Source organism: Callorhinus ursinus, unplaced genomic scaffold, assembly GCF_003265705.2.
Source record: "Callorhinus ursinus isolate GAN/ISIS: 27379988/994484 unplaced genomic scaffold, GSC_fseal_2.0 scaffold11, whole genome shotgun sequence".
Classification (NCBI taxonomy): domain Eukaryota; kingdom Metazoa; phylum Chordata; class Mammalia; order Carnivora; family Otariidae; genus Callorhinus; species Callorhinus ursinus.
The window spans coordinates 4,828,528-4,841,918 of NW_027397073.1; the positions used below are offsets into that span (position 1 = coordinate 4,828,528).

The 13,391-nt window shown below is 36.8% G+C and overlaps 1 protein-coding gene across 12 annotated transcripts in view; it reads left to right on the forward strand.

Annotated features, from left to right (window-relative positions):
- The window catches only part of NETO1 (neuropilin and tolloid like 1), a 121,982-nt gene that overhangs the window by 87,386 nt on the left and 21,205 nt on the right, over positions 1 to 13,391 (forward strand). For all 12 annotated transcript variants that reach the window (XR_012379964.1, XM_073898053.1, XM_073898052.1 and 9 more), the window contains exon 8: positions 11,420 to 11,533. Coding sequence is in view for 11 of the 12 variants with exons in the window: in XM_073898053.1 (XP_073754154.1) it covers positions 11,420 to 11,533 (114 nt within the window). In the remaining variant the exon portion in view is untranslated. The remainder of the gene's footprint in view (positions 1 to 11,419; positions 11,534 to 13,391) is intronic.

A 13,391-nucleotide genomic window follows, 5' to 3' on the forward strand; every position in this document is an offset into this window, starting at 1 on the left:
CAAGGCAGTTATAATTATAGTATAAAAATGTATGCTCATTCTTGGAATCAAACAAAATGGATAAGATCATGATGTGGCTCATGTCCTATGTGAGGAAAGAAATGGCCTCTATCTATGGAATATAATTTTCTCATGAAGATTCTTTTTTTTCTAATATAATGTGTTTTTGGAGCCATAGCAATATGCGATTCTAGCAGAAAGATTGGGGTAATCTACTAAATTGAGTGGGATTAAATTGAAATTTGTGAATAGATTTTCTTGTATTTAAAAAAAAGAGATTAAAATGTATCTTAATAATACTGGATATTTTGACAGATAACTAAGTCACACTGGAACATAGAGTTTTGGAGGCAGATATTGATCTTTCAAAAAAATATATGAAGATGATAAAGGACATGAAGAGAAGAGGCACAAATCTATTTCTGGCCTGAAATCTGGTCAGCATTTTTCAAATAAAATGTCATTTTCCTTAACTGCATAGCCTGAGGGCCCTTCAAAGTTTAAAATATGGTAGCAGGGGAAAATTTTCCATTTATTTTAGGGAAAAACAAAACATTTGTTTTGGGGACAATTCTGATGGCCAGATATATTTAATTTTTTTTTTACATTTTATATTCTGTAATTAGAATATCATGATTAAAAATGATACTTAGCAGCAAGCTATACACTTCTGAATCCAGTTTTTGAAGTTTTTGAATTCTTACTCAGTTGCTTACTCATAATTGATATCTCTGATGTCTTAGATATTTTCTTCCCTTTAGTTCATTTAGAAAAGTTTAGCTCTTTCTTAGAAATTAAAATCATTGTCAGAATTTAATGGGAAGTTGGCACTCCATATCCATCTTACTGCTGAAAATTTTTGTTTTGATATCTGTCTGTCAACAGTTATTTATTAAGCATCTCCAAAATGGCATGTGTTATTCAAAGCCTAAGTGATAAAGCAGTGAACAAGGCAACTCCCTTGCTTTACATTTTTATAAGAGGAGAGAAAAGATGAACAGATAAGTTAATTAAAGAAGATAAACCCAAGTCCTAATAAGTGTTGTGGAAAAACAACAACATTGGGTAACATGGTGGAGAAGGGTGTGGATCTGGGTGCCCCGTGATTATGGTGGGTGACGTTGGAGTTCAAGAGGCAGCCGGGTCAAGATTTTGGAGGAGCAGAAGGGGTACTGAGGAGTTTGGGATTTAATCTAACTTTTTAAGTAAGGTTTTGGAGTGTTTGAAACAGGTGAACCATGGTCTGATTTATAGTTTTACATGACCAAGTTTCTTCAGGCTGCTGTATTCACAGATCTGCTGATAGAAGAGCAGTTGGTGACAGATGGTGGTGAGCCACTTGTACCAATTGAGATCACAACAAGAACTTGGTAGGTAGATCGATGGCAGACAGATAGATAGATAGATGATAGATAGATAGATAGATAGATAGATAGATAGATAGATAGATGATAGATAGATGACAGGGCTGACACAGCTAAAGGCCTTTTGGATGTGGGTGTTGAGGGAGAAAGGACTCAAGAATGACCCCAACCCTTCAATGTTAACCGCCAAGGGGATGGGGGATAGTCCTGTCTCTTATTAATGTCAGGAAGGTGTGAGGGGAAGAATGGGTGGGGGGAGAGGCCGTTAGAGGATTAAGGCGACAGATGTTTCTTTTTTTATTGTTATGTTAATCACCAGACATTGCATCATTGGTTCTTGATGTCGTGTTCCATGATGCATTGTTTGCGTATAACACCCAGCGCTCCACGCAGAACGGGCCCTCCTTAATACCCATCACCAGGCTAACCCCTCCCCCCGCCCCTCTCCCCTCTAGAACCTCCGTTTGTTTCTCAGAGTCCATCGTCTCTCATGGTTCGTCTCCCCCTCCGATTCCGCCCCCTTCATTCTTCTGGAAGCCTATCCAGCCACGTTCCTTTTGAGATGGTACTTAGAATCCCAAGTGGAGATGTTCCGTAGGAATTTGATAGTATAGTATAAAGCTGGACCTCAGATGGGAGTCAGAGCTAGAAGGGTGAGCCCAGGAGAAAATAGAGTGTCAGAGGCTTTGAGTCCGCTGGGATCCCCTAGGGGAAGCTGTGGGGAGAGAAGAGAAGGGACCTCTGGTGATGGCCCTGGAGACTTGACTTCAGGGTTCTGAGAGGCAGAGGGAAAATCCTCTCTATCATCTAAATTGATTAAAATTATTACTGAATAAAAGTAATTATGTTTCCAAGTATGCTAGATCGTGCTCTTTAGTATGAATTCATTACTTTAAATATATAATGCAGATATGTATCACATTTACATATTTATGATAAATTTAAGCTTTATTTCCATCTCCCAGGCAAAGAAAGTGATAGGCTCTAGAGCATCTTGACTGTCAGAAAGTTTTAATAAATCAGTGTCTTCAAGCCTGTAAAAGCTGAATTCGAAAATGGAAGCAAGGACCTGTGAGTGTACTCCAAGCTACGTGCTCATCCTCCGCGGCTGCACACATTTCTGTGACCATTTGCACTCCAACTTCAGACTGGAGAACTCGTGAGGAATAATGAGTAGCAGAAGTAGAAGACCCCATGATGTGGGTGTGGGTGTGTGCGTGAGTGTGTGTGCGTGTGCGTGCGTGTGTGTGGCTGCACCCACACCGGCCAGCACAGAGGAGGTGGACTTTTGACAAACTTCACGTCAAAGAACTTTGAAGAATCTGAGGCAGGCAAGAAGCAGGAGAATGTGCGTGGAGAGAATGAGATTTGGGTTGGGAGGTGTAGAGGAGCATCTGAGCTGTTGTTCAGATGGTAGAGTTATTAAAAGGAAAATAGGATCAAGCATCACTTCTGTTTCTGGTGAAGTATCATGTTCTTTGACTTGGAACTAACCTACTAATGATAGTTTTATTAACCATAAAGCACAAGTATTTGAAATATCAATGTTTCAGAGAGAAATCTGCCAGTTTTTAATTTCTGTTTTAATATTTCCTGAGGGTAGCATTCAGTGAAGTTCTGAACTTAAAAAGAATGCAGTCAAATGAAAGCACTAGTTTGAAAAGATGTGTGCACCCTTATGTTTGCCGCAGCATTATTTACAATAGCCAAGTTATGGAATCAGCCCAAGTGTCCCTCAATAGATGAATGGATAAAGAAGATGTGGTGTGTATATGATGGAATATTAGCCATTAAAAGAATGAGATCTTGCCTTTGGCAATCACATGAATGGATCTGGAGAGTATTATGCTAAGGGAAGTAAGTCATTCAGAGAAAGACAAATACCATATGATTTCATTCATCTGTGGAATTTAAGAAACAAAACAAAAGAACAAAGAAAAAAGAGACAGACCAAAAAACAGACTCTTAACTACAGAGAACAAAGGGGGGGGAGGTGGGCGGGGGATGGGTGGAAGAGGTGAAGGGATGAAGACAGCACTTACCGTGATGAGCTCGGAGTCATGTGTGGAATCGTCGAACCACTATACTGTACAAATAAACTAATATAATGCTGTATGTTAACTATACTGGAATTTAAAAACAACCGAAAAAGAGAAAAAAAATAATAAAAATAAAGAGAAAGCCGTTGGGAAGAAATGGCCCCAATAGTGAGAAGGCGCATTTAGTGACTTTAGCATTAAACAAAGTTATTATAACTTAAGGAATTTAATTACAGAAGTGGAACAATATTTATAAACATGTGGCACGATACTGAAAATTGATGAAACATTCATGATTAGACTTTTAATGTTATAGTGTATACATATTATGATTCTTTCATAAAATTTTAAATAAAACTCCCTTTATGTTGAGTTGTGACTGCCTTTCTTTCTCATGTTCTCCCTTAGCTAATTCAAATATGCCTAAAATTAGTTCGGTTGTCTTTCTACTGAAGTTTTTATTTCTTAAAATTCAGTGTCTTTTTGTCTCCGACGCTTGTAGGATCTAAACAGTGCGATAGAGTGAAATGCTATTTCAGGAAATATGGTGCACGCTTGCCACCTAGTGGTAGGAGTGGGAACAAGTGAGGCTTTCAAAACAACCCCAAAGAAAGCAAGGAATTCAGTGAAATACTAAATTCACTAATTATATAACTTCAAATATAGTAAGGTATAAATGTTATGTGAAAACTATTATTTAACTGGTTAAAATATGAAAGAGAAAATAGATTTTAAAAAATACTATTTGGTATTTTTTTCATAAAAAGTTAATAGATGCTTCCTAATGACAAAAAATAACATAAAGTAACTGTGTGTATATATACATACGCAAGTGTATGTATACATATTCTTATATGTATATGTTCATATGGAACATTTCTCAATAAAAGCTAAATATAACTTGTGAATATCCTAGAAATAGTCATTGCCCACATTTTGGCATGGTATTTCCAGTAAAATCTGCCATATGTATATTTATGTGTGAGGCTTTATAATTTAAAATAATCTGTATCCGCATGTCTCATCCAACTTTATACCTTAGTAATTTCCCATGCTGTTCTCTATTCCATCACTATAATTTAGAAATAAGAATTCTGTCACCTACATCAAAAACTAATGATGTAATGTATGGTGATTAACATAACATAATAAAAAAAACAAGAATTCTGTCACTATAATTTTTGAACACTGGGGCAAGACTTCTCAAGATTTTGCTTTTGTTTTGTTTTTGTTTGTCTATCAAGTGGTAAACTAATAAAATCAGAGCATCTGGATGAAAAGAAGTTAAACAGGCTTCGTGGTCCCCAATTTCTGTGAATAAGGAAGGGTTTACCAAAAGCTGATATATAGAAGCGCACCATGCTTCCCAGTCTCACTAATCCACAATATATTTCTTCCTTGCTAGAGCAAAATGTTGCATTAAATTTCGTGTTTCCAAAGAATTTATCATGAAATATTTGGATAAATGTTCACCTATTTTAAATTGAAATTTTAAAACTGGACTTGAAGTACTTGTTGACACTCTCCAAATCTGCATCTGTGTGTTGTGTTTCTCTGTTCTGAAGACTTTGTTACTCCAGTTGTAGGACAATGTGGTCACTTTTGTCCAAGCCTCAATTTATGGGATCACTAAAAACTTCAGGAAAAAGACTCTTGGATTTCATATCGGAGCCAAAACACCAAGATCTTTTCTATACACTTGCTTGTCTTGGCTTTCCAGGATGGGACCTGAAGCTCTCTTTCCAATCCGCTGTTAGAAAATGCACATTGTCTTGGTGGTCTTGTTATCCTATAAATCTAAGCCTTCTTCCTGTAAAGTAGTCCAAGCACTTGTTAAGACCTGTATTTGCCATTGTTTTTAACATGCATAAAATCTAATTTCTGCTTCTTTTTTAGAATTGAACTTCAGTAGTATTTTACACTAGGCATGGGTAGAGCAAAGAAATGACTCCCTAAGATATTAAAATAACTTAGGAAGTCTCAGTTTCAGGAAAGTCCTGAACATATCTTAGCAAGGGGTGTAGTTGGCTATAAAAATGGAGACTGGTTACAGACTTACTTTTTCTTTTTTTCCCTTTTTATACGTAAATACTACAACAACATAGAATCAAGGAGCTTGGAGCTTCAAGTCTCTGGTGTATTGGTGAATTGGTTTTCATGTTTAAATATACCACTAAATTCGTATAATTACTTTCAAGAGAGAAAAGGGATAAACACCTTAATTTCTGCGAGTCTTGTAAGGTTAATTATTGGTATTACCTGTCATGGTGCTCCCTCAGGTAATATTAGAAGTAATTTGAAACCACTTTGTGACTCCTAGAAGAGGGTTGTCTGCTTAACACTTGGGGTTGGATTTTTGTGAGATGAACTATGGGTGTTGTAGGAAATAACAGCTGGGAGAAAAATATGCTAGCGACACTACATATTCCCCGGATAAATATTCCTCAGACATTTTTGAGAAAAAGATGTTTCATGATACATTCCTTCATTTTCCAATGTCTCACAAGTGGCTGTAAACGGGGTGTCACAGAGGTGGTGCTCACCGCTGTGGCGGAGTGCCCAGTGAGGCATGGTGGTCAGCGTCCATCTGCTCCCATGGGTTGGTTCCCATGAGCTGATTGTTAGATATTTTAAATATTACCCCAAGATATAATAGATGTATAAGCTATACATCTATGTGCTGAAGCTCATTTAATTATTTCTCTTACAAAGTTGTACTAGCTGCAGAACAGCTATGCTTTTTTGTTACGCAAAAGAGTAAATAATTCTGTGCATAACTCGTCTTTTTAGACACCATTTATCACATGCTATTATATATGAAATCATTTGTTTAGGTCTGCATGCTCATCTTGTGTTGACGAGAGATCTGTGAATGACCGTCCTCACTTTACCAATCAGGAAATTTAATATTATGTCACTTAACTTTCATATTCTATATCTCCTTAATATTATAAGTTGTATTTATTTATTTAGTTTTGGGTAATTATCATAATTCAAAACCAGCTAACGTGTCTATCCTATACTGTCGGACAATATCGGTTACAATTTTTAAAGATTGATCACCTTTAATTGCCACATCCGTATGTGGTAGTCAAGATTAGCCCCCCTTAAATTGTGTAACTGAAACTGGGAGATTTTAAGGAACATTGGCTCAAGTTTGCACAGCCTGGAAGAGATGGATCCGGGTTTCAGTCTCAAGCATTTTGGATCCACAGCCCCCGTGCAATGCTCGCCTCTGGAACAGCTTATGATTCAGCTATAATGCTTGCATCCACAGGCTGGCACTCTCCTCAATTCTCGGCATTATGAAGTCACTTAGGTAAGTATGATCCTTATTCCCATTTTAGAGATGTGATAACTGAATAGGTGTCCGTGGAAGGAGCCATCTATCCTTAGGGATTACCACTCCTCGCTGCCGGGACCCAGCTCTGCCCACAGTAGGGTCGTCAGGACTCTGCCAACCCAGGATGAAGTGCGTGGAGAAACACACGTGAAGCTTCATTCTAACGTCCAGTTTCTTACATAGCCAAAAAAAATAATGCTTTGCCCCAAAGGGTATGTTTTGGTGCAGGAGGAGGAGGGAATGGTGAGGTGAAACCCATTTTGTGGTGTTAGAATATCCATTTTCTGTTATCTGAATGACTTAAATCGAGAGCAATGCTGTGTTTGCGCACATGACATTCTTTTGACTGACTAGAATATTTCACTACATTCAGTTACTGTGTTTTTCTTAAAAGGAAATACTTCTCATTGTATCTAGATAATAAAATGGTGATGTTCAGTAAGTCCTTCCAATGAAGCGAGGCTGCAACAGCTGTACTCATGATAATTCAACACACTTGCAAATAGTTCAGAGATGGGGCGCCTGGGTGGCTCAGCCAGTTAAGCGTCTGACTCTTGATTTTGGCTCAGGTCATGATCTCAGGGCCGTGAGGTGGAGTCCCGCATCAGGCTCAGCGCTCGGTGGGGAGTCTGCTTAAGATTGTCTCGATTCTCTCTGTCTCTCTTTCTCTCCCCCTCTCTCAAAAAAACAGTTCAGAGACAAAAAAGCCATGAAAATAGTTTCTTCTATATAGTTAGTTTTTTAAAAGTCAATATGAAGAGGGCGCCTGGGTGGCTCAGTTGGTTAAGCGACTCCCTTCGGCTCAGGTCATGATCCCGGAGTCCTGGGATCGAGTCCCACATCGGGCTCCCTGCTCTGCGAGGAGCCTGCTTCTCCCTCTGACCCCCCCACCATGTACTGTCTCTCTCTCATTCTCGCTCTCTCAAATAAATACATCTTTAAAAATAAATAAGTAAATAAATAAATAAGTGTCAATATGAAGCTATATTTGGCTATTCTGATAGCAACAGAAAACCTCCTTCCAGAAATAAGTAGACTCTTGATGTTGGGAACTTTGCGTGTGAGGTAGTCTGAACTGTGAGTATTGCATCTTTGACCGCCATGTTATTGTGAGTAAATCTTACCCTTGAGTTTCTTCCAGATAGTTTTAGGAAATAAGGAGGCTGGTTTTTTAAGAGGCAAGAGCTTTTGAAAATGCATATTGAATTTCTAAGTAGAACAAGTCCTCCACAAACTGGTAGAATGGGTCTTTCTCTGCCATAGTAAGAGAGCCAAGGAAATGATGCTGACGTGTAGTTTCTGAGAATATCACAAATTGGATCATACCTGAAGACCATTGCACTAAAGGTTAGCTCTCCACTAATAAACATACTTGTTAGAGTTTTCTCCTTTCTGGGATATTCAGGTATGCACCCTGGCCAGAGTTAACCTGTTTTATTTTTTTAAGATCTTATTTATTTATTTATTTGAGGGAGAGAGAGAGAGCAGAGGGGGGAGCAGAGGGAGAAGGACAAGCAGACTCCATGCTGAGCACGGAGCCTGACACGGGGCTCGATCCCAGGACCCCAAGATCATGACCTGAGCCCAAATCAAGAGTCAGACTTAACCAACTGAACCATCCAGTCACCCCCAGAGTTAACCTTTTGCTCAGGAACAGTAATCAATTAAAAGTATCTGTTGAATATTTACTATAAGCCTAGAAATGTTAAACCATATAAGAGATTAAAAATGAACATTTTTAAGAGGCATGCCCTTAGTCTCAAAGAACATGTGGGGAAAGATGATAAGCATATGCTAAGTGCTAAGCTCTTCTTAAAATTATAAGTATAATAGGATTTAAGAAAAAGATAATTTTCTTGGTAGCTTGGAATAATATTTCAAAACTGCACAGATAATACAGTGCTGATACGATTTGGGTAGCAGAGTGGAGAATGGATATTGCAGGACAGAGAGAGGGGAGGAACATATTTGGCCTCTGAGCCACAGATATCTGGAATGTGCTGAGGGTCACGGGAAATAATGTCGGTCTGTAGAATGTGTCCAGGCATCCTTGAAAGCACGCTAGTAATGTAGCTTGCTTTGGGAGGCAGGAAGGTGCCATTTTATCTTTTCAGCAAGAGATAGAAATAAGAATCTTTAATGAACCATTGCCTATCCGCATTTACATGGGAGAAATATTCAGACATACAAGAGCAAGAACATTCAGAACCCAATATAAGTTGTTATACATTTTTTTCTTAGTCATTGCAAGACTTGCTTGTTTTTTTTTTATCATTTGCATAGCAATTCTGTAAATTCTGGCAAAAGTAAGAAGAAATAGAATAATACCTGGAATAATAATAATTTTTAAAAGTGAGATGATTAACTGGCACATTTGCCTGATCATTTGATGTAAACAAGTGTGTCAGGAATGTGATTTCTTGACAGTCCTGATTACCTGTTACGTTACCAGTCAGACCAACAATATTTAACCATAGCTGATACCGGCACACTGATTTGTAGTTTATAAGACACGTTCACAACTACTAAGCAGTAGAACTAGACACAAAATCCCATTTGGAGAATTCAGAATTCAAGTTTCAGTGCTCTTAGCAATATTCTCTTGCATTTCACTCAGTTACAGAATGTGATATCATTTTTATTTATATACTTAAAATTTCAAAACTAACCCATCCTACTTAATAGTAATTGTAGCAATTTTTCCAACTCATTCTGTAAGGGCAATAAATATTTATGCTCTCTTAAAGGTATTTTTGACTTGATGGATAACTGTATTTTCAGAACCACCACAATCTATTAGGACAAACATATTTTTTATATTTTTTTACTAAGGCATTTTGCAGCCATTCCATTTGCAGAAATCTCCTTCTTGTTCTGAGTACACATTTTGACAACATTCATTATCTGCTTAACAGACCATATCGGTTCTGCAAAAGCCATTATGGTTGACTACAGAAATTTAAAGTTCTTTCCTTATTAAAGAGCAGAATTTTGCAATCATATAGCAGATCATTAAATTTTACATTTTAAAAGGCTTTTATGATGCATAACAAGTCACTAGCCCATGTTAAGCATGATACTTTCTTTTCAAAATGACTACTGCATATTTTCTACTCTACTATATATATATATATATATATATATATATATTTTTTTTTTTTTTTAAATGACCACCGCATATTTTTAAATCTTTAGCCAGGGACCTAAAGGCAAACCAAGCCAAGGCAAGAAGGAACTGTTCTTTTGGGAAGCGGGGGCGTGGGGGGGGCGGGTAGAGGGAAGGTTGTGGAGAGCCAGAAGGAATCACTTTGCTTGAGTTAGCTGTATCTTTGGCATATTTTTTTATTTTAAAGACTTGAGTGTTTTTGTTTTGTTTTGTTGTTGTTACTGTTGTTAGGATTTCTCTAAGCATGTTAAAATATACTAAGTTGCCTTATGCAAATTATTTGCCGGACATTTTTGGTTAATATAGCATATACATTTAAAGAAGGTAACTTCTTAAAATACCCATGATATATAGTCATGAAGGTGAAAAAGTCATAACAACATGACTGGCATTTAGATGGTACTGATCATTAATTCTTTACTGATCGATTAACTCACCACTGTAAATGATGTGTTTTGTATTGAATAGGTTTTTCTGAGAATGCTATCCTTAAAAGCGTTTTAGAACTATTGTTGAGAAAAATAAATGAAACACTAAAATCATATTTTATAAGATAGGTGAGATCATTATGAAGGTAAAAACAAAAGTTAGCTTTAAAGCGTGATCTATAAACTATCATGGGTAATGCAGTATTACTCTAAAGACTGATTATTCTAAACATCGTATTACTCTGATAATGAAAGAAATGTATTTTCCTAATATTGAAGTCATATCTAACGTTATATTTTGCCATAGTAAACTCTTCACTATTTCTCATATCTATGTATTGGATACCTCTGTGGGTTGTTAGTTTTCGTCCCAGTGCCCTGAATGTACATCCTAATCTGGAGATCATGGACCACCGTACCTAAAGTTACTAGCACGTGTGAAACACATGAAAAGTAGGCTAATTTCATCACCATGTATATGTTAAATGTTGATGAGAATAATATATATTTTCTTATGTTGTTTAGGATTAATTTTCCCTTGTTCTGAATTTCCATGACATTCTTTGTTTTGTTCATATGCTTAAATAATGCTATAGGGATTTGTTTAATATATACTTTCTTCATTAGTATTTTGTAAGCCCATGCTTTATAAAATTATTTCAATGTTAATTTACTTAAGACTTTTTGCACAGTATAACTATATTTGTACAGACAGAATTTCAGTGTAAAGCATAATGTTGTGCATGTGGTAGGCACTTAATTTTTGTTAAATGAATGCACCAAGTCGAAAAAAAAAAAAGAACCCATATAGATAATGTACTTCATTTTTATGATGGAAACCCTCCTGTGCCAGTTTTATAAACTGAGCACGTCTAGAGAAGTGCCAGCTCTGTTAGCAACACAAGAAATAATTACCACAATTGCAATACTTCTTAGAACGGAATGTCGGGTCATTTATCTCAATTTGATGGAAAATTATCATGCTAATCTTTTTGTTTTTAGATTTGTAATATGAGTGATTTACTACTGAATATCAGGTCTAACTTTTTTCTTCATTTTCCTTTTCTTCTTATTTTTAGCTCCCTGTGAAGGCAATACATTCTTCTGCCATAGTAACATGTGTATTAACAATACACTAGTCTGCAATGGACTCCAGAACTGTGTGTATCCTTGGGACGAGAATCATTGTAAAGGTAATGATCAAAAATTTGTAAAAGTTCTCTGCTTGTAGAGTGGGAAGAGGTTTATTACAATGTGGAGATGTATCAGACAGACTGAAGAATTGACGTGTATATGGGCTTTGTCGAACCTCCTGTATATTTTGTAATCAAGTGTAAATGTCTTTCTTTGCTTTTGCCAGAAGTTTCCTTACTCATTAATGTATAGTAGAGAATCTTTAACACTTGAATGCTCATTAAAGACATCTTATTAGAGGCTGCAGAGCCATGGAGAGGAAATGAAGCTTTTAGTGCAGTGTTTTTCCTATCAGACCTGATGCCTGCACCGCTCATTTATTCCAGTCTGTCTTCACTGGGCTGTGTGCACATACTCTAGAGGGAAAGTGAATTGAAGGAACATTTGTGCCTTTCAGGTACTTCCAGCCACTTCCAGCCACTTAACTTGACTTCAGTTTTGCTACCAAAATGCTTTTCTTCATTTCCAATGAAAATAGGTTCCAATGCCCCAGCTCCCTTCTCTAGCCTGTACACAAAGGTTTGTTTATGTAGATAGCAATCTGTGGCTTGGTTATGAATGTTGCATGTTTTAGTTAAGTTGAAAAATGCCAAGCATATTCCTTTATTCAGATTCAATATTAACTGATTTGCAAAGGGAAAGGAACAGGCAATTAACTCTTTCATGCTTAAAGTCCAGTATTGTCTATTAAAATGTCTTCTGAGGATAGAAGCCAAGAGGCATTGTCACAGTAGCCATGGTTCATGGTCAAGGAGAAAGGCATATGCAGCCTTGATTAGTTTGATGGTGGGAGTAGGTGATTATTCAAGGAACCACTTTTGAATGGATGGGAGATTAAGTAATTTGTGTAGTAGAATCTTAAATCGGCACTGTTAATAATTGGTAGTCATAAGCTTTATTTGCCCAATGGGATTTGTTCCCACATATAAGGACCATTTGACATAAGAGAGAAGTGAAGAGAATGTGGATGGATATGCTTTATGAGCTTCCATGTTTATCTTCTCCAGATGGCAAGACCACTATTTTGATTTCAAATTCATTCTCTTTTGCGAAGGGAACACACCTTTACCATTTCAATCGTTGTGACAGGCTCACCTCACTGTGGGTTCAATTCCAGACCACCAAAATAAAGCTAATATCACAATAAAGTGAGTCAAATGAATTTTTTGTTTTCCTAGAAGATCTAAAAGTTTTTTACACTATACTGTCGTCAATTAAGGGTGTGATACAGTATGTCCTTAGAAGCAATGTACTATATAGCTTAATTAAAAAATATTGCTAAAAGTGCTAACCACCACAAACCCGTTCAGCAAGTCAAAATCTCTGGTCACAGATCACCATAACAAATATATTAATAATGAAAAAGTTTGGAATATTGCAAGAATTATCAAAATGTGACACAGAGACACAAAGTGAGCAAATGCTGTTAGAAAAAGGGTGCTGATAGACTTGCTCGATGCAGAGTTGCCACAAACCTTCAATTGTTAAAAAACACAGTGTCTGTGAAGTGCAACAAGGTGAAGTGCAATATAACAAGTTCTGCCTGCAGTTTATTAGAGTTAGTTCTATGAATTAACATATGGTGTATCCTAAAAAATGCCCTATGTGCCCTTGAAAAGAATGCTTGTTGCCATTGTTAGGTGGATTGTTCTAGAGATGTAGGTTTACAGCATTGTTCAAGACTTCTGTTTCTGTTCTCATTTTCTACCGTGTTTTATCTATTTTTTGAAAGTACCTCTTGAATTCTCCAACTGTTATGGTTGAATTTTCTGCTTCTTTCTTCACTTCTGTAAGTTTCCATTTTATGTATTTTTGAGCTTAGTTGTTAGGTCCATGTATGTTTGAAATTGTATTTTT